Raw genomic sequence first — 22,391 nt, 5'->3', positions numbered from 1 at the left:
TTTGTGTTTACCGCCTTTGCTGTTAGGATGAAGACAGAAGTGTGCTTGTTTACATGCCAGGCTCCTGCAATTGTTGCTTTATCGCAGCCTCACGAGTTCCTGGGGGTTCTCCTGAGGTTCGCATTTTTTTCCCACATTGCTGATGGGGTGGGAGGAAGGTGAGAGTGATCTAGTGCAGTGGCAGAGCTTCTAATATTCTTTTCTATTTACCTTCAGGAGGGAATATTGATGCCCTGAGTATTCCAGCTGACATGTGAGGGGTGCATTGGCAGGCTCTTTGATGTTGCAGTACTTTGGGCCACTGGCTGACTGAGGTGCGGGAGGGGGACTGTGTGTTCAGAGAAAGCATGTGAGGGGATGTAGTGCTTGCCTTAAAGGTATGTACATTTGTTTTGCTCTTATTGAATGACTTATCTTGTATCAACATATCTCTAGTTCATCATCTTCCATAGACAGAGGCCTCTTGTTCTTTGCAACAGTCTGACATTGTCTTAAAAAGAAAAGGAAAATAAAGAGAAGAAAGGGAAGGTGGGTCAATATTTCTTTTTTCTATAGGTGGCCCCCTCATTGCCTGAGTTTGTTATATTTGCACTGGGATTGGCTCTTGTGGAGTGCATGTAATAAATATTATTTCTAGATTGTTCTTTATTTCAATATTTTCAATGTTTCTTTTTTTTTTTTTATAAATGTAGGCATTGATCTGGTCTCCTATGTAAAGTCCCGAAAGAGGTATAAAAAGGTTCATCTTAAGTCTGTTCTTTTGTTTTGGTGCTTGGGTGTCAAGATGGGCAAGCATTCACCAAAGAGTCGTCATCTTTCTCCTCCTTCTCCGGGGGAGAGGGCTTTACATGGAGTTAGGGATTGCTCTCTTGGCAAAAAACGTGTTTTTCCCTAATTCCAGATAGGAAGCTGCAGGAGATGGTTAGATCGCTCTCTGAAGCCTATGAGCTACATTGGGAAAGACCTGTTCCCCTCACCAGTCTTCTCCTTCTTCAGTTTCAATCCAATTTTTGATTTCTTCCCCTTCATCCACATCATCTTAGGCCTCTCCTGATTATGAGGAAGAAGAACTGGGATTTCCAGACGATTCTGCCACTCTTAGAGGGAAATAAATACAAAAGAAGAGAGGAAGCATGTATGTCTTACCTGTCTTCCAACCTGCAACTTTGTATGAATTTGGAGCAGCCTGCTTCTTGTTCTGATTGTATTTTGTAATTTCACAGGCTTTAAATTCCTAATCTTCCTGTGATTCTAGACATTTTTAATCTTTTTCAGAGGGAATGGAAAGATCAGGACAGGGTAATGGTTACTCATGTTATGGGGAAGCTCTAGCCATTAAGCCAAGGGAATTTTGAACTTCCTCAGACTTTATCCATTGATCCCCTTCTGGCTAATTTGTCAGGACACTCTTATCTCTTGACTAAGGAATGTACAGTTTCTGATCCTGTGGATAAGAAGGTCGAAGATGCTATTAAGTTAGGAGGGCTTATGCTGGATTGAGCCTGCCTATGAGATCAGAAATCTTTTCTGCTTATTCTTCTCAGTCTTTGGTCAAAGACTTTCAATCTCTTTCTGCAGCAGTCCAAGAGGGGCATGAATGTTCCCAACTGCTGATGCACATGGATGTGCAGGCTAAGTTCATTTCAGAGGTAGCATTTGATAGCGTCTGAGCCTAAGATATGCCTTCCGCCTAGAGTGGCGGCAGATAGAGGACACATTCATTTGAGGAGTCGGAAGGTGAATTCTTCACAGAAAAATTGTCTTCTCCAAATGCCCTCTGCAGGTGCTAAGTTGTTTGGTGAGGAACTGGAGGAGGGTTTGCTTTAATCCTTCAAAAAACAAAAGATACCCAGCCCTTCAGGTACAAGCATAGGAGCTTTGATAAAAGTAGGAGACATTTTGATATAAACAGAAGCAAGAGATCCAACTTCTCCTTTAATAGATCTCTCGTTTTCAACCTAGACATCAGGTTAATAAGCCTTCTTGTCAGTCTTTGGGAGGAAAAGTGAATCCAAAGCAACAATCCCAACTATGCTGAGGATCTAACTGGCTTGATTCGTGTTGGTGGTCATCTGAAATATTTTCAAGATTTCTGGACATCACCAGTTTCAGACAAGATTGTGGCAAGGAGATACACAACATAGATTTTCACTTCTACAAGGAGCAGTTTCCTTCCTACTGTCCTTCTTTGCAATCAGATCAAGAATGAATTTTTGTTAGACAGTATTGTGTCAGATTCAAAAGAAGGCAATTGTGCAGATTCCTCAGGTGCTGTGGGAAATGGATTGGTATTCTAGAGTTTTCTGGTACAGAAGGTTTCAGGAGATTTCCGCATAGTTATAGGCCTAAAGGTCCTCAACTGGTTTATTCCCACTAGTCATTTCAAGAACACATCGGTGGGGGGCGTGGTCTCGTGCCGGAGGTAAATGGTGCCTTCCGTGTATGCTCCGTGCGACACCGAGCTTTATTTTAGTACAGCCTACATTCCGGACACAGGAGACGTCGTAACGACAATTTATTGCAGGTGAATATGTGAAGAACTGCTCGCTCTGTTTTTTCACCACCTGCATGCCCCTTGGACCTCGCGCTGCTGAAGATGAGTTTCCCTCATCATTATATGAGCGGAACCAGCAATTTTGCAGTGGCCGGCAGCCTCGCATTTTACTTAAGGTAACTGGTGTTTTTTTTCTCATGAACGTGCAGCAAAGTTACTACCTGTACCTGCTTCTATATCTATTTTTGGCATTACTGGCTCTACAATGATATTTCCAATGTTGCCAGTTTAATGACTGTTCTTTTCTCTTCATTATAGGATGTTTTCCTTCGCTTTGGAACCTCTCCTCCTTTTTTGCTCCTCAGATTATGGAATAACTGTCATTTACCTCAGCTTCTGCTATATTTTTCAGGCTTATGTCTTTTTTTGACTTTAATCTTACAATATTATTCACAGATTTTCACATATTTGGTCATACCCCATAGCCTCATGAGGTACTGGCTTGTGATTTACTACTTGCCATTTACTTTCTATCGAGTGCTGACAGGAGGGTGACAATTTCTGTTGAAACCTTATATTTTTGACACCGTGTTTGGCGTATGGGCAAATTGAAATCGCTATTAAAAATTAATTCTCCCACGCCTCATCATTTTAAGATGGCCCACGAAGCTCCAATTGCGGTTAAAGCCTCGTCAACTGGTACCAAGCCCAAAAGAGCCAAAAATGGTCCTCCTTCGCCCATTTTATCCTCGCAAAATCCTGTTCTTGGTATCATTTTGGATGAAGTCAGAGGTCTTAAGCCCTTCATGACTACGACTAATGAGAAACTTCAACAAATTGAGGATAGATGGATTAGTATGGAAGCTAAGGTGTTGGATATGGAGCAACGGATTAGTGATTTACACGATGTGTCTACTAAAATTCCTTCTTTGGAACAAGAGATTCAACGTTTAAAGCTGCATACAGAGGACCTTGAAAATCATAATAGACGCAATATTCTGCGCCTTTATGGTCTTCCGGTAAATCTTGAGGGGTCAGATATGCTTCTTTTTCTCAAGAAATTCTTGCCAGAACTTTTGAACCTTCAGCCAGAGCCCGCATTAACTATCCAACATGCACATAGACTTGGTCGTCTGCAGTCACATGTATCCAAACCCAGAGGTATCATCATGTTGTTTTTGGAATTCACTGACTTAATGTGAGTTCTCTCTGCAGCCAAAGCTAAGCGTCATATCAATGGTCTGGTCACGACATCTTCATCTCTCAAAACGTATCTAACGCCACTAATGCGAGAAGAAAAACATTTTTGGCTCTTCGACCTCAAATGAGACACTTAAATATTCGTTATGGTATCCTTTATCCTTGCTTGTGTAAAATCACTCATAATGGTTCCACACGTTCGTTTGATGATCCTCTTAAATTGAAATCTTTTCTCCAGAGCATCTCTAGCAATTCTACAGGAAACCTTCCATCACATCCCAAATGTTCCTGTTTTTCTTGTCTTGCCTTTTGGAATTAACATATTTAGATTGACTTTTCACACTTCTCTCTTTGTATATTTCTCTTTCGCTGTCGCTCCATCTCCTGTCGCTGCAGCTACGCCTCATGCAGTTATTGTTCATTTGTCCTCATAGATCTAGACTTCTATCTTTGATCTATCTTCCTCTTTTCTTTTCTTATTTGTTTTCTTTCTCTTTGTTTTTTCTTTTTCTTGCTTTCTCTTCATATGTTTCTCTCACTGGATGATGTTTATTTTGTGGCAGGTATCCGTCATTATTATTTGTCTTTCTGCAGCATATTTCTTATATGTTTCTCATTTGTGGTTTTTTTATTTTGTAGTTTTATCCCTGACTAGCAGCCCATCCCGATGTTGTCCGGGAGCAATTAGGCTTCAGAGCCCCTGCCTGCACGTAGAAAAAGGGATCGGTTAGGCTCTGGGTGTATTTAAACCTTTTCTTTCAGACCATGTTTTGGGTTTGCATAAGAGCCCACTTTTCCACCTCCTCGTCACCTTTTTAGATGCTAGGGTAGCATTCTTTCGACTTCTGCAGACACATCTGCATTATATCCACTCTTGTTAGTTTGCTCACTGACTTTCTGACTGTGCTGAAGAATGATCATACTGCAAAAGCCGCTAATTGGTTCTCTCTACGCATACCAGCCCTCTCAAGCCTTCTGCCATATCTCTTGCGCTCCAGCTGGCTGTATACATCATACCTGTTCCCTTCCCACGCGGCATCTACTACACCTTGTCACCTGTTCCCTTCCCACACAGCATCTACTACACCTTGTCACAGCACCCCTTCCTGTGCGCTCGGTCTTTCTACCTTAATACCTGCTGCTAGCCGCCTCAGCATCACGTCACTCCGCCCCCTTCCTAGCGCTGTTGCCTTGTGACTATCACACAAGTGAGTGACCCCTTTCCTGACCCTCTCTGCTACTCGCCACACGTCTCTCGTTTATCGGGTCCCCCTTTCTTCGCCTCTCGGTTGCTCCAATCACGTCTCATCAGTCCTCCAGTCTCCGCTCTTTGCAATCAATGCTCGGTGGTCAGCGTCGGTTGCTCCAATCACGTCTCACCAGTCCTCCAGTCGCTGCTCTTTGCGATCAATGCTCGGACGTCAGCGTACGCCACTCCTCCCCTCGCTCCTGATGTTATGATGCACCTCGCGGCCGGCGCTACTTTCAAGGGACTACTTTTTTTATTGTAAATTTTTTTAATTACGTATTATTTTTATTTTTATATAGCCTATGTCCATCTCTTGGACCTCCCCTTTCCAACGCTGTATTGGGTGTTGCGATTGGTGGTGAACTTTTTGAGTTTACCTGGCTCTAAGGACACAGTTCTCTCTTTATAATAGTAGTATAGATGTGTATCACCTCCTTACATGTATGACCTTCCCATCCCTTCATCATGTGTAAGTTTGTTACGTGGAACGTTCGTGGTCTTGGATACCCCGACCAAAGGTATTATCTCATTTATCTAAACTAAATTCTCAAGTTTCCTTTCTTCAAGAAACACATTGTAATGAAGCTGAATCCCTTAAATTGAAAAGACAATGGGTGGGTCAAGTTTTATTTTCTTCTGCTTCGGGCAAGAAAGGGGGTGTTGCTATATTGTTTCACAAGTCCTTCTCTGTACAAATGTTATATGCAAAAGTCGTTATACAAAACAAAACGCTGGTATTATTGAATATTTATGGCCCTGTTAAACCAGATTCTAAGTTTTGGGATGATATTAAGATTTTGCTCTCCTCAATTGATTGTCAGAATATTATTATTGCTGGTGATTTTAATCAATGGATTGACCCCTTTTCTGATAGATTATCCAAATGTAAATTTAACCCTGATAAATTGCATAAAGCTTTTCAATCTGCCATTACTTCTCATTCATTATATGATGTTTGGAAAACTTGTAACCCTGACTCACTTGAATATACCTTTTTTTCAAATGTCCACCAAACACGACCTAGAATTGATTATATTTTGGTTAGTAAATCCTTACTTTCTTACATTCACTCCTCCGTAAGTGGTTCCATTTTTATTTCTGACCATGCACCTGTTCATAATGTTTTAGACCATACACATAGTTCTCCACAATTTAGTCGCTGGAAATAGACACCTCTGTTTCTAATAACTGGGATGCCTTTAAGGCCTCCTTTCATGCCTTTACTATTTCATATGTCTCGGGAAAAAAGAAAACTAATCAAAAAAAGTATAACGATCAATAACAATAACTTAAACTATAATTATTTTACCTCCAAATCAACTTCGACTTTACATGAATTGATTAAGGCCAAATCTGAACTTAATAAACTTGCCACATTTTAAGCATGTAACTTTCTCTTCAAAATAAAATCTAAATATCATGGGGGTCAGAACAAAGCGGCTAAGATGTTGGCAAACTATTTGGAAATTAAATCTGAACCCAAAAAATATTGGTCCCATCCTACACAAATCCACTAACAAGTTGATGTCTTCAGATGAAGACATTGCTAATGTTTTTCATGACTATTATCAGTCACTTTATTCTGACAACACAAACCCCGCTAATCAGAATTTGGATACATTCTTTTTGGGCCTCCCCCCTCCATCCTCTTTTCCTGATGAATTCAAGTCATTGGAAAAAGAAATTGCTGCTCAAGAAATAACTAATGCTATTACATCCTAAAAGAAATCCAAGGCACCAGGACCTGATGGTCTTTCTGTTGAATTTTATTCTACCTTTTCTTCCTTTTCTGTCCCCAAACTTTTGACACTATTTAATTATTTTATTACCAATGCCAAGGCTTCTGGTTCTTTTATGGATGCTCTCATAATTCTCATTCCCAAGCCTGACAAAGATCATTCCCTTTGTAAAACATTTCGGCCCATCTCTTTAATAAATTATGATTGTAAAATATTTGCCAAGATTCATCACACCTTGACAATATCATCCCATTAAAACAGATCAGGTCTGCTTTGTGAAGGGCTGGTTAGCATCAGACAATGCTCGAATGTTTGCAAATATAATTTCCTATGGTAACAAATTCAAATTTCCTCTTGCGGCACTGTCTTTGGATGCTGAAAAGGCTTTTGATCGTATTAATTGGCAGTTTATGTTTAGGACGCTCCAATGGTTTGGTTTTGGTCCATCTTTCATTCCATATGTCCAAATATTATATTCTTGTCCTTGAGCCAGTATTTTTGTAAACAACCACTTTTCTAGATTTTTCCATTATCTAGATTTACACAACAGCGTTGTCCCCTTTCCTCCTTGTTATTTGTTTTATGCCTTGAACCCTTTCTCGAACCCATCTGTGTTACCACTCGCATTGCTGGTTTCTCTCATAATTCCATTGAAACCAAGTTATCAGCCTATGCGGATGACATATTAATTTACATGTCAAATCGCCTTACATCCTTCCCTCCATTCCTGGATGAGGTTCGTTTGTACTCCAGTGTTTCTGGTTATAAATTAAACCTCACTAAAACAGAAGTTTTACCCCTAAATCCCTTATGCCTTCAATTTATGTTTACTGACATTAATGTTGCATGGTGCCCCACAAAACTTAAATACCTTGGTATTTGGTTTTCTACTTCTTTAGCTTTCACTCTTAGACATACATTTAATGCATTAATTACTAAAATTCAATCTCTCCTTCTTAATTGGTCTCCCCTCTATATTTCCTGGTGGGGTCGTTTGGATACAATTAAAATGATGATTGTACCACACATCCTATATACAATTTCTATTTGCCTTTTCGTATCCCCGTTTCTTACTTTACTCAAATCAACTCCATATGTACAACATTTTTATGGAATAATTAAAACACCCAAGAATTGCTTTTTCAAAACGTACTCGCCCAAAACCTGAGGGTGGCGTACGTTTTCCAGATTTTAAAGCTTACCATTCAGCCTTTTTGATTAAACAATCCCTTGCTTTATCCTATCATTTTGCTGATATCCCTCTCCCCAAATTCATTGTTTTTGAGCGTTCATTATTAAAGGATTTTTCCTTTCGGAACATAATATATATATGTCAAATAGTACCTTCATAGCCATGAATCCCATTTTTAAATATTCTCAGAGCTTATTATACACTATATTCTCCACTGGATTAACACCTTTTCAATGTTTTTATCCTCCACAATTTGGTATAATAAATCCCTTAAATATAAAGGCAAATCATTCTAGTACAAATACTGGAAGGAGATGGGACTTACTTTTGTATACCAGTTGATTCACAAAAATTCTGTTATTTCATTTTCCGATCCGCAATTACAATTTCATTTACCAGAATCATGCATTAATGAATATACTACAATCTCCACTGCCTTACAATTACAATTAGCTACGTTTGACCTTCCAGCAGAAACACCTTCTCTTACCCCAATTTCCCCATTATATAGTTTATTTCGGACCCATAGACCTAAGGCTGCTCTTGTTTATAGACTAATAATGTCATGTGTTACAGAAAGACATAAATCTCCTGTTGAAATTGCGTGGGAAGCTGATTTGTATATTTCCTTTCCTAACATGACTTGGGATAAGATATGGTCTAAATTATTTAAAGTTTCTCCTTCTGCACGCATAACCCAATCTTTGTATTTTATTTATAATAGGGCGATTATTACTCCTGTTTGTATTTCCAAGTTTTCCCCATCCTCTTCCCCATTATGCTGGTCTTGTTCTAATGAGACTGGTACATTTAGACATCTACTTTATGATTGTTCAAATGTACTTGTATTTTGGAAATCTGTTTGGGATACTTGCATGAAAAGTTTTAAATGTGATGTTTTATTATCAATACAAAACGTCTTTCAAGGATCTTCCTCTCCTGATTTTGATGAATCCTCATCCATCTCTGTGTTATTTGATTTGTTTATTGCATTAGCATTCAAAGTTATTTTATCGTCTTGGAAAGACAATTCTAAAATATCTTCATCAACTTGGTGGAATTTTATTTGTGATGAACATAGAATTGCTAATGTTTGTTCTACCAACCTTGTTCAAAAAGTTAAAGCTGATCTTCTCTGGCTCCCTTTTGTTTCGTATCTTTCCTCACATGATAATGTTTAATATATATTTTTTTTTCATCTCTAGCTTATCCTATACTTTTTAGCATTCTATTCTCTCATTTTCTTTCTTTATTCTTTTCTCTCTCCTTTTATTTCTTTTCTTCTCTATTTTTCCTCTTCCCCTCTTTTCTTTTGTAGTTCACATATAGCTTTTTTATATTATACGTTCTTCTATTTTGTAATATGTTTATATATTTTATGAATGCATTTGGTTATATTTTTTCTGTATCATGAAACTTCAATCAAATTCTTAAACAAAAAAAAAAGAAGACATCGGTGAAACAGAAAATTCCCTTGACATCTCAGGGAGATTTTCTAAGAAAGATATATTTACAAGATGGTTTCCTACACATTCCGATGGCTCTGTCATTTCAAAGGTTTCTCAGGCTCTATGTGGGAACAAATCATTGGCAGTTCTGTATTTTTGCTTTTTTGCCTAACAGTCTCTCAAGGGTGTTTACAAAGGTTTTGTTGATGGCATTTCTACACAAGGGAATAAAGATCTATCCTTACCTTGACATCTTTTAATCCAGGCATGTGCTCTTCCTCTATATCAGGCTCACACCAAAGATGTCTACTGGATGTTACAGGACGTAGGATTTCTGATCAACCAGAAAAAATCTAATCTTTTACCTGGACTTTATTGGGGCCAACGTCAGTAGTTTCTTCTAGAGGCAAGGAGGCTAAAGTTGATCTCCCACCTGGCGAATGTTCTGGACAAGCAGGCAGCTCCAGTGAGAGATTTCCTCAGGATCCAGGGTGATATGGTAATAAGTCTACTTCCTTTTTCTTCTGTGTTACGTTTTGGACTCATGTAGTCAGCAAGGAGGAAAGTTATCATTTTGTTTTATTCACTTCCTGTTTAAGTGACTACAGTTTTTATCATTACTTGGGTTCACCTCGATCTGGGGCAGGTGGTTTTCCAAAAAGCACACCATTAGTCTCCAGCATCAGATGACTATGAAGCTGGTATCCCTATGATCTGGGATCAATTGACCTGGTGGGCAGAGACTTCAGCATTGTACCAAGGGGTTACCTTTGTTCTTCTGTGTTATATTTGGGGGCTCTAGTTGGCAGTGGTAGGTACCTTTCCACCAAATAGGGACCCTTGTGCCTAGTCAGGGTAAGGGGATACACTCCTAAAATAACCCCTGCTCACCCCGTTGGTAGCTTGGCACGAGCAGACAGGCTTATCTCAGAGGCAGTGTGTAAAGCATTTTAGAACAAGTACAGTAACCAAGTGACAACACTACAGATGGACACCACACAAGTTGTAGTATAAAAATAAGTATTTTTATATAGACTTAACACAAGACCACAAACTACAAAAACCCACAATGCTGTACTTCAAAATGGTAGAAATAGCTTAGTTCTCTTTAGATGTAAAATGCAACTTTAAGTTCAATGTAAAGTTATGCAGGGAAGGTGATGTGTCGGTTCCTTACACGCAAGAACGGTGATGCGTTGGTTCCCTACTGCTGCGTAGGGGATGTGTTAGTTCTTCTCCACGTGGGGAGGTGATGCGTCGGTTTCTTACTGCGCTTTCGTGGCGATGCGACCAGCAGCGCCGGAATGTGATGAAGATCCGGTGCAACCAAAAATGGTGTCTTCTTCTTGATGCAACAGGATGCGTGCTCGCCCGATGGCTGTGCGGTGACTCAACGATTCTTCTGAGCCACATCAGTACCTGCGACATGTTTCTACGGTGATGCGACGCCGTCTGATGCGACGGCAACACTCTTTTCCAGGGATGCAAGACACTTCGGCCACGCGATGCGACAGTGGCAGCGGTGACACCCATTTTTGGTGATGCAACAACAGCGGCTGCGGTGGCGACACGTTTCTCCAATGATGCGACTGTGTCTGATGTGACAGCGACACTCTTCTCTGGGGATGCGAGGCGCTTCTGCATGGCGAAGCGACAGCAGCAGCGGCGACACCCTACTTCAGTGATGTGACGACAGCAGCTGCGCCAGTGACGTGCTTCTTCTTTGTGAGTCGCACTTCCAGCTCCCTGCAACATGCAGTCCCTCAGAAGGCCCAACACAACAGCAGGCACTTCAAAAGAACTCTTGGGGAGCTGGTGGGTGAAGTCTGTTGTCCCTGAGACTTCAGCAGGTGGCAAGCACTATCTCAAGCCCTTGGAGATCCTTTACAGTTTGAATTCAAAAGTAGCACAGAGTCCTTTTTCCTTTCTTTGGCAGTCAGGCAACCACTGCAGGCCAATCCCCCAAACAGCACTCAGCTTAGGGATAGTCTCCTCCACAGTTCATCTGGTTCCTCTCCTCAGCAAAGGTTCTTCTTGTTTCCCAAAGGTGATCTAAAGTTCTGGGGTCTGGCCCCCATATTTATACTAGAAAATCAGGCCCTGACTGGCCGTTGCGGGCACCGGGCAATCCCCCGGTGGGCCGCATGGTTGGAGGCCGGTTTAGGGCCCCTGGGGGCCGTTTTTGTTACAGGGCCGTTATGCTGCAAAAACGGCCCTGTAACACCTCACCCCCTCCCCCCTCCTCCCGAGCACTTTGCCAGGGCCGGTTCTGGTTCCCAGTCCGGCCCTGTAGCAAATCATTTGTCCTCTGGAGACAAAGGGTCTTGTACCAGTCCAAACCAGTTATGTGCAGTCCTGGAGCACTTTGTTGACAAGACTCCTTCTTTCCTTTGACAGTGTGGGGCAGGGACATCAGACTCACCACAGGAGGTAGAGCCAGCATGGTGGTAGGCAGGCACAGCCCTAATCAGGTCCCAGATGGAACTCATCCCACCCATCTACATGCAGATAGCTCTATACAGCCCTGTGGTGACTCACCCTGTCTCCTGGAATCCCCCAACCCCTGTCACTCAAACTCCAGACAAGGAATACACAACCTAGCAGAGGCAGGCTTGGATAGTTAGGCAAGAAAATACCTACTTCCTAAAAGTGTTATTTTCAAACACAGAATGTTAAAACAACCATCACTAAAAGATGTATTTTATCATTCTGAGTTCAGGCATACTAAACTTGAATTTCTACCTAGTTCCCTGAGTCAGTTAGCATTATAAGAGGTTATAATCAAACTGCCTATTCTGGCCTATGGGGAACAGGTAGCCTTGCAATAGTGTAAAATGAAAATGGCTGTAATTCACTATTAGAACAGGCCACACACATCACGGCATTTCCTACCTTTTACCTACAATGCACCCTGCCTTTGGGACTACCATAGGGGTGACTCATATGCAGAAAAGGGAAGATTTAGCGACTGGCAAGTGGGTGCACTTGCCCAGTCAACATGGCAGTACCAGACTACACACAGGCTCTGCAATGGCAGGCTTGAGACACACTTTACAGGCTGCTTCTGTGGGTGGCACAACAAGTGCTACAAGCCCACCAGCAGCATTTGATTTACCAGCCCTTGCAGTGAGGGCTGTGCCTTACTTGCGCACATTGCTATGTTAGCATAGGCTTATTACAAGTTTAAACGCCATTTTACCTTTTTGCTGATTTTGCACACAACACTATATGTAACTGTTGTTGTAAGTTAGGCTAAATGAATTGCTTCGCAAGAGAATGGCTTGTTTTGAACGTCCCTAGACTTACAGCTCAACCTTAGCCTGAACAGTAAGTGCTGAAGCATCCAAGGTTATCAAAACAATGTTCGGGCTGATCGACTCATGCACTAGACATAACATGCATGCAGCTGCAGCTAGCTGAAGTCCTGGCGTCTTTAATATCATACTGCATGAATGATTAAGATACTCTGAAAGGAAGCCCGTTTCCAGAGAGACATAGAGCTATTGCAGATCCTGATGTGATTCACTTCTGCTGAACTTGGAGGTATGGGGTCCCCTATTCAAGCCTAAGAGACCTTCTTTATTTTATAAAACATTGTTCCTAGCTAGGGAGGGTGGCATATGAGGTGTTCCCACCATCATTATAATATGATTTCTCCTTTTGTGTTTTATGGATTTGTAACAATGCTAATTGTATTATTTTCAATCATATGTCTGCTTGTGCTCGCAAAAATACTGCATCTTAGAGCACGTTGTTAAAATAAATATTTTAAACTTTATCGTGTCTCTTTCTTTACCCCTGTTGTGGACTGGTATGAGAATATAATGAAAGAGTATTCTTGATTCCCACCATTCCTGAGAGTAACCTAAGTCGCATTTTCTGGGTTGTCTAATCATTGGTACCTTTGCTGTAGGACGAAGAGCTAATGTGACACTGAGGCTAGTCGGTTGGGGCTTCTAGGTACTTAGATGAGTTTTTGGTCCACCACAATTCACTGATGTCCTGGGCCTCTGTGCACAGTTTTGTGTGTGAGCAGAATCCCTGCAACTACCTTGGGCACACTCAGTGCACTGTACTAGGGTCTGACAAGTAATCCAAACCAGCCAATCATGGAATCACTAATCCATACATCAATTTACCATAGAGAGCATATGCACTGTAGCACTGATCAGCAGTGGTAAAGTGCCCAGAGTCATAAAACAGCCAACAACAGGTCAGAAAAAATACAGGAGGAAGGCAAAAAGGACCAAGACCAACATTCTGGATCTCAAAATCCTGACTATGGATTTCAACAGACGAGTATGGGGGGTAGTTCAGGAGGATATGTCTACTCAAAACCTTTGTTCTCACCAGGAGTCTTTCCACTTTACCAATTGAGAGAGCTAATGGTGGTCCGTAGGCTCTGTATTTTGTTCTCCCTCAGATTTTGGCGTTGGCACTGGTTGTCCAAAAAGACAATGTGGTTATAATGGTGTACATCAATCATCAGTTTGGAAGAAAGTGACGTTCTTTGAACCAGATAGTATGGGAGATAATGTCATTTGCAGACAAGACTCTTCTTGCTATCTTATCTGTCCTCATCCAGGCTGCTTAGAATGTCCAAGAACATCAACTGAGCAGAGTTTTTCCCAGCTTTTAAAATCTTTCTTTTTTGGGCTGTGTGTCTCAGATGGGTACCCCAAAATTATTTATGGATCACTTGAATACTCAGGTCCCTCTGTCCTTCTTGAGTTATCCAAACAGTCAAGCTTCGGGAGTCAATGCTCTTCTTCAGCAATGGCCAAGAGTTCTTTTGTATGCTTTCCCCAAATTCCATTAATTTGGTGGTGGGGGGGGGTGGTCTTCTCCAGGTTCAATGGGAGGAGGGGAACTTAACTCTAATACTGACATTTTGTCTAAGGCAGACCTTGTCCCTCTTCTCCAATCCCTGGCAGTTGACAAGGAGTGGGTTTTCCCGTTGTCTCCTCCACCTGTAGCTCATCCAGAACTGTCTTCATTAACCCTAGCTCATCATCAGCTGTCCGCTTACAAGTTGAAAGTGAAGGTCTTTCAAAGAAGGTTCTTTTCTTGCCTGTGTCCCTTTCTAATGAGGCTTGCAGAAGAGAGTCCACTAAAAAACTGTATAACCACCATTGGGCTTCTTTTCATAAGTGTTTTACTGTAAAGCGGGTTTCTCCTTTACATTGTTCCTAAGAACAAATTTTGAATTCCTTCTGGAAGACTTTGAGAAACAAATTGTCTCTTTCAACGTTGAATCTGTAGCGGTCACTCATGAAGGCCTTTCAATCTCGTTGGGGTAGTGTTTCCATGATTGAGGGGCTGGCCTCTTGACTTCAAGAGTTTTGATTTAATGAGACCTTGGATCTGGATCTACCTATGGTTAAGTCTATTCTGCAAGGTTCCCCTTTTGAACCTTTGGATAAGGCAGCAGATAGGTTTCTCACTCTTAAGGTATTTTTTCTCGTTGCTATCACATCTGCAGGGAGACTGGGTGAATTGGATTCCCTTTAGTGGTGTTATTCTTATTTGACATTTTTGAGGCTAGGGCAGTTCTGTCCTTGGGTTCTAATTTTCTCCTTAAGGGTTTTTTCTCTTTTCACAGGGAGCTGTAGATAATTTGCCCTAATTTTCGGATGTTTCTTCTACAGACTCTGCAGTAGCAAGCCTGGATGTTTTACATGCTTTGTCAATATATCTGAAACGGACAACTAATGTTAGGCAGTCAGATAACTTATTTGTTAACTTTGGTCCTGGAGAAGAAGGCCTAAGGCATCCAAAGCCACTCTAGCAAGATGGATTAGGTGTGTGATTTCCTTGGTCTATATAAAATCAGGTAAAGATTATCCAGATGAGGTTCTCGCCAATTCTACTAGGGGCATGGGAGCTTCTTGGACGGAGAAGGGTTAGGGGTTCTTTTTATGGACATTTGTGTTGCTGCAACATGGGCTTCTTCCTCAACATTAATTTCCAATTACAGACTTAATTTCACACAACGAAATGAGTTCCAGTATTCCCTGTAAAGTAGCTTCTCACAATGTAATATGTCTGTTGTATTGTCAGAGTGTTTCATAACATCCTTTTCTGCAAACCTTTCTGGTGCCAATGCTTTTGCTTGGGCATATCCTCATACTGTAAGGAATGGGACGAGGACGAGGAAGAGGTAATGACTGAATTACTTACCAGTAATCTTCAGAACGAGCAAAAGCGTGGCGTAATAAAGTAGCTACTGCTTACTACTACTTGGTGGATGAAAAGCGGTAACGAGACTTCGCAAATTAATGAACAGGTTTTTGCAGTACATAGGGTTGTAAAGCAGAATATCACAGACAAATATCATTAATAAAATATTTTGGCTCATACGTCGAGCACAAAAATATTGTGACGTAATCATATGGAAGCAAGCATTGATAGACTATTATTAACTTCACGTCTACGTTCCTTGAAGAGATGTACATTGTCATGGTACGTCTATCTGGGTTTAGGTATAGTACGCATACCTATACTATATGCACTTACCCTCACAATATTTTTTAGGCGATATTGAGGCACGATATTTTTGTATAACAATGTTATGTATGTCTTACATTTCAGTAGAGTATATTTAGCACTGCTAAGATTGCTTAGCTAAATATTTATTTCTCTCTCGCTTTCGATACATACACCGAAACAAAGGTTTGTCAGTTAAAGAATCTAAAATCACCAATTCTCAATGCGTGAAAAATTCGAAAAAGGAACTTCCGGTATTTCTGTTTACTCGAGTGTCTTTGTGGATAGTTTGCTGCTGCATCCTTATACAACACAGAACAGAATAAAGGAAAGCGCACTACGTGGATTTGCATTCACTGGGCTGCATTTCTAGAAGGTGCCTCCGGTGTGGAAATGGCGTCTCAGGTGAAAGCGGTCCTATTGTACTAGTGCAGTGTGGGTCGTGGGCCTTTGAAGGGAGGAGGGGCCAATTGTGCAGGGAGAGAATAGACTCTCTCCACAAAGCAGCATCCCATCTTCTCGGATGTGTGTTGCCACAGCAACCACAACTTGGTGACCTCGTTATTTCAACCTAATCCCGCTTTGAAATTATAGTTGCTCCACCCTTTGCCTGGCTGGCCTGATAAGATAATCATTGTAAATGAGGATAGAAACAAGACAGCAGGGCACCACCAGTCCCTCACTGGCGAGGGACTGCTCTCAGCTAATAAAGAATATGGGAAGTGCAATTAAACTGTAAACACTAAAAAAAAGCCTCTGGACGTGGTTATACTTTTGGGGACGGCGCCGTGATGTTTGGAAAAAACTTCCAGCAGCAATCAAGAGTACATTTTAATGTATTATTACTGTACACAAAGCATTAACCCAAGCTTGGCATTTTTTTGCTGAAACGAGGTGTCTGATAAATGCTAAGAATGAGGTGTGGCACCTTTAGTCAGTCCTGGCTTTTAAGTGAACAACAATGCAGTCTGGGATGAGTTTATTCCTTTATGTATAGGCTACTTATTTATGAGGTTTTCTATAGTGTGGCTCTAAAATACTAGTAATTAAAGCAAAAAAGTTTTGGTTAATATTCCAGGACTGGGTGATTGCTTTTGTCAGATTCACAAAAGTTCAAAATAAGTGTGCAGATATCTTTATTTACAAGTGTATATTTGCATTCCTGATTCAGGTACTTTGTACTGGTAGATTGTATTTAGATCACAGGAAGATCAGCCAGTATGGCAGAAATGTTGTGAGCAACTCTTCCTTCAGGCGCAGGTTTCTGTGACGCTAATATCTGGAAGCCAGCAAACTTTTTGTGGGCAATCACCAGATTTCTGCAAGTACTCCCTCTTCCCTGAAAACCGTCCGAGAGGTACTGCTATTAATGAGTACAGTGTGGGAAGTGTGAGGACAATGCCTAAATTGATGGCACCTTTAGAGCAAGCATTAGAAATTCAATAGGTCTCGCACCTGTTTGAGTTAGAGCTATTGGCATATGTAACTGGTAATGTCTTTCACCTATGTTTTATAGTGTATATGTATGTGGTGTAGTGGAATTATGTGGTTTGGATTGGATTAGTTAGTTGTGGAAGTGTGTGGTGTGGAAGGGATTTGTGTAGTGGATTTATGTGGCATGGTGGGATGTGTAATTATGTGGATAGTAATTATGAAATATTGAGTGTAATGGAATTATGTGCAGTGGGATTATGTGTTATGGAGTGCAATTATATGGAATGGTATTTTGTGTTGTGGAGTCGCATGTAGTGGAGGTTAACTATGTGGTGTGCTGTTGAATTTAATGTGATATCAAACAAGGGGAAAGAAGGTTGGACAATTTTTAAGGGGGTCCAATGTACTTGTCCTGGCAACAGTAAACAAAAAGAGGTGTACAGAGTTCCCCCAGGAGAGCTCTAGAAAATTAGCTCAACCAGTAATTCTCTCTCACTCAATCTAGACAAAGGGTGAAGTGAGGGTCTCAAGTGTGCGGTGTAGACCCATATTCCAGAATGTAAAGGTACCTCACACAGGCTACCGACAGGACTACAGCTGTAGCCCCAGTCGATAGTCGTCAAGCCTCATCATCGGTACCCTGCTCCTTCGGCAGGCTGGCGGTGCAATGCCCGTCGGGCAGCGATGGAAGCTGCACTTTTGATGGAGATCTTTTATTCTGGGCCAGCGGGTGTGTGTGTGTGAGGGGCCTAAGGGAGTGTAATCGTGAGCGTGGTAGTGAAGTTAAAAGAAGTCAGGGAAGTCCTGTTGATGAATGGTTTAATAGTCAGGCTTCCTGCTTCAGTAAAAAGGTACAGGGGTACTAAGGGGTGGTAGGTAATGGAACCAACCCTTACTCGACCCTTAAAGTGCAAGAAATGGTCAACATGTTTCACGCCCTAAGGGAAACCTCACGCTGCAGGCAAGCTGCTCTGCACCTACAACGGTCTGGACAGCCGGCTGTCCAGACCGTTGGTTTCCAGTGGGAGGGGTAGGTGCAGAGCAGCTTGCCTGCAGCGACGTAAGAGGACTTCCTCATTCGCTGCCGGCCCCACTTGGACGGCGCGTGAGGTTTCCAGGAGGAAACATTAGGGTTCCCAGGAGGCCCCCTCTGTGGAACCATTACGATACGACACTGCCTCAGGTCGTATACTGGTGTCCTGCAAAACTTAGAGGACCCGAGTAATTTATGAGCACCCAGGTCCTAATGAATCGCCCTTAGGGCGTGAAACATGTTGACCATTTCTTGCACTTTAAGGGTCGAGTAAGGGTTGGTTCCATTACCTACCACCCCTTAGTACCCCTGTACCTTTTTACTGAAGCAGGAAGCCTGACTATTAAACCATTCATCAACAGGACTTCCCTGACTTCTTTTAACTTCACTACCACGCTCACGATTACACTCCCTTAGGCCCCTCACACACACACACCCGCTGGCCCAGAATAAAAGATCTCCATCAAAAGTGCAGCTTCCATCGCTGCCCGACGGGCATTGCACCGCCAGCCTGCCGAAGGAGCAGGGTACCGATGATGAGGCTGGACGACTATCGACTGGGGCTACAGCTGTAGTCCTGTCGGTAGCCTGTGTGAGGTACCTTTACATTCTGGAATATGGGTCTACACCGCACACTTGAGACCCTCACTTCACCCTTTGTCTAGATTGAGTGAGAGAGAATTACTGGTTGAGCTAATTTTCTAGAGCTCTCCTGGGGGAACTCTGTACACCTCTTTTTGTTTACTGTTGAATTTAATGGCATGAAGTGGAATTTTGTGGTGTTGATTGGATGTATGTGGTGTGAATTGCAATTGTTTTGTTGAGTTGATGTATGTGGTTTGGTGTTGAATTATGTGGTGTGGATTGGAAATGTGTGCCATTGAATTGTGTGGCATGGGACTGTATGGATAGCTTTGCATTTTTTTGTGTAGAAAAAAAAACAAATTGGCTGGAGCTTTGATTTAGACCTGTCTTGTGAAAGGGAAAATCTTGACCCTTTCGGTCAGTGGTCACCACTTTTAGGTGTGGCTAAAATTCGCACATCACCAGCACAGCATTTCACTGAGTGAGAGAAGGAATACAAATGTAAGATACCAGACGTTCAAATTGGAGTGGCACTTTATTTTCAATTAACAAACAGAGAACTAAATGCATATCAATTCAAGCAACAATGTAATTTTCTAAATATGACCCAGACTTCGCCCTGTCTGGTATGAATGCTGGATGACTAATGCTCAAAATATCTCAAAGTAATACTGGAATGAAATGTATTTAAAAAGAACACTAACACAGATGATCAAAGATCCTACACTACTGAGTACAAGAATATAGAACCCAATTGTCTATGGGCCAACCATCTAAACAGGTCCATTGTCATAGATTGCACATTTCTATCCGAGCCCTGAATTATGAGAGCAGGGCAAAGAAGGCGCAAGTAGAATTAGCTAAAAATAGAACATTTTGCCTGCTCAACAAATCAGGTCAACAGTATATCCAGCTACTAAGGTCAGACGAAAATGTTGCACCCCCTTGGGCGGACTGGAATGTAGAGGATAAGTGTGGTCAAATATGGGCTCAGGAGAGCGGGAGGTACACCTGGGGTGGGGATGGAATGCCAGAACATAAAAAAGGATTCAAACTAAAAAAACCTTCTCTTTGTTTCATAGGTAATGGCTCTGTCGCTGTTGGGCGTAACACAGACTGTAATTCCACGATTTTCAACTTCGATATGCAGTTCGGCACCACTACTCTAATGGATTATTACTGGGCTTGCGGAGAGCACCTCTATCCCCAACTACCTCCTCAGTGGCTCGGACTGTGTACCTTGGTAACTTTGCATGAAATTCATCTGGTCGTACCAGCATCAAATGCTTCCCACATCCTGTCACATCCAATGACAGGTGACCTGACATTCCTCCATCGACACCGGCGAGCAGCAGAGTACTTTGCAGGAGAAGCCTGTGGTAAGGTCCCAGAAGAGTTCCGCCTCTTCAGCGAGGCCCAGCTTTTCTTCGGAGGGGCATTCCCAATGTTTCAAACTCAAGCTACTGCCCGTTGGCTGGAAGTAACTCGCTATGAGGTCATGAAAGCAATAAACAGCACCAGGGATGGCCTAAATGCAATAAGGGAAGAACTGCGCCCATTACGACTAATGGTTCTGGAACATCGCTACTTCCTTGACATGCTAACGGCCAAAGATGGTGGTCTGTGTCATCAAATAGGAAAATCCTGCTGCACTTTCATACCTGGAAATGACGAGGACAACGGATCCATATCAAGGGCCATTGAGGAGTTGACTAACTTGGGAAAAGAAATGATCGAGGAAGGAGGTGCCCCTGCAGACATTATCCCAACGAACTGGTTCGACTTTGACTGGATGCCCTCCTGGCTAACTGCTATTCTAAAGCTGATGATACCTATAGTCGGGATTATGGTCTTTCTGTGTTGCGCCTTTCAGCTGGGGAGTCACTGTATCAAGAGATTAAGCACAAAAGCTGTAGGGATGAATTATGCTAGGACAGGGATTTACCAGATACCGAAATACGAAGGCATAGATCGGGCTCCTGGGGATGGGAATGGAGAACAGGTACAAATGATCGAGCTAGGACAATGTAGCACACATCCAGCACCACCTGCCACACACTCTGGGGTACCATCAGCCCCACCTCTCCCCCCAGGTAGAGACACACTAAGGAACAACACTGCAGCTACTCAATATGAGTGCCTGCTCAACAAATCAGGTCAACAGTATATCCAGCTACTAAGGTCAGACGAAAATGTTGCACGTCCAACTAGTTTTAAGTGCTATGTCAATGACATGCCATGGATTCCACCATTGGCAGAAAAATCAACAAAATATTCACTTAAGAGTGTGTTCATAAATGAACAAGAGGGGGTAGATGATGGAGAGTCCCGTTCTACCATCTGACATCACCAGAAAAGGAAGCCCTAGCGGCCCTGGTAAAATGAAGGTCTGAAGTAGGCCCTGCGTGATAGTAATCTGAGAACAGGCTAAAATGACTGTGGCGAGCGAGCGTAGCTTGCAAGTCTGAACTACCTATGGGGGGGTTCGGTGGGGTTTCCTCTGAGAAAATGCTACTGAGAGGTGTAACGTGGACGAAGCACGAGGGGTGGCCGTCAGAAATGCCTACAACGTTGTTGTTGATCAGGAATATTGTGATATGGTCAGTGGTATGCTCACTCATCCCTCTTATGTGAGGTCGGAGCAGTGAGATGGGCTCTGCAGGTGTGGCAGAATGCAGGGCCCACAGAAATTTATGACTAATCGGACAGTAGTGCTCTTAGAAGGGGTGATGTATCTTGTTGGAACTGTGGGTGATAGGAGTAGCAGTCGGAGGCCCCAGTCCGCCCAAGGGGGTCCTAAGGCTGCCGCCTTACACCAAAACCCTCCGGGGCTCTGCCACTTGTTGTTAAGGTAGACCTGCGCTAGGAGGCGTAGCATTGTCCTATTCTGGCATGGGCAGGGGTGTGGGCCTGAGGGGTGTCTATATGATACATCACATCCTGTCCGGGGTGTGTTGTTTGTTATGTACCCACGTTTCCTAATGCCACGTTCCTGCCAATCCATGTCCTGTACCCCTGTCCTTCGCATTTCTTTGAATTCCTCCCCGAGTTCAGCTGGGTCGGTGACAACCTTGTGCACAGTGTAAATGTAATCCCATGTAGTGGTGTTTACAAGGACTACTTCCTTCTGGGCTGAAAGGACCCGAATCTGCCCTTTTATCCGGCAGAGGTACAAGTGAAGAAGGCACGTGGCTATGTGCGGTGGAACTTCCTTGGGAAAAATCAGTCTGTCAGCACCTACTGCATGGGGAATGTAGGAACATACGTAGCAAGACTCATTTGTTACTATTTTCCCAACTGCTGTCATGTCCCTGTACCAGGAGTTGTCTACTAGAGAGGAGTGGACTGAATGGTCCCTTACTAATTGGGGTAGGCTGAGCATGGGCCCTAGGCCTTCTTGTATTTGCACGAGATGTTGGAATGTTTTTAGCGACATTCCTTTGGGCTTGTGTCTTGTGTCTATATGGGTGCCGGGGACAAACGGGGAGGGGATACGGGGTTTTGACTTTGTCATGTATGGGGGTATGGCGA

At 42.5% G+C, this 22,391-nt stretch overlaps 1 protein-coding gene across 1 annotated transcript; it reads left to right on the top strand.

Annotated features, from left to right (window-relative positions):
* The first annotated feature begins 19,958 nt into the window (after nucleotides 1–19,958).
* Nucleotides 19,959–21,204, top strand: LOC147725380 (syncytin-2-like). The gene has a single exon (XM_086964512.1). It carries the CDS (start codon nucleotides 20,005–20,007, stop codon nucleotides 21,202–21,204), a length of 1,200 nt encoding a protein of 399 aa, XP_086820638.1. The 5' UTR covers nucleotides 19,959–20,004.
* The last annotated feature ends 1,187 nt before the right edge of the window (nucleotides 21,205–22,391 follow it).

This window comes from Lissotriton vulgaris, chromosome 3_2, assembly GCF_964263255.1.
Source record: "Lissotriton vulgaris chromosome 3_2, aLisVul1.2, whole genome shotgun sequence".
NCBI classification, from domain to species: domain Eukaryota; kingdom Metazoa; phylum Chordata; class Amphibia; order Caudata; family Salamandridae; genus Lissotriton; species Lissotriton vulgaris.
The sequence above is the reverse complement of the archived record's forward strand: the minus strand, read 5'-3'. Positions and strand labels throughout refer to the sequence as shown.

Coding starts and splice junctions, on each gene's coding strand:
- LOC147725380 (XM_086964512.1), top strand. CDS start 20,005: ATGCAGTTCGGCACCACTACTCTAATGGATTATTACTGGGCTTGCGGA.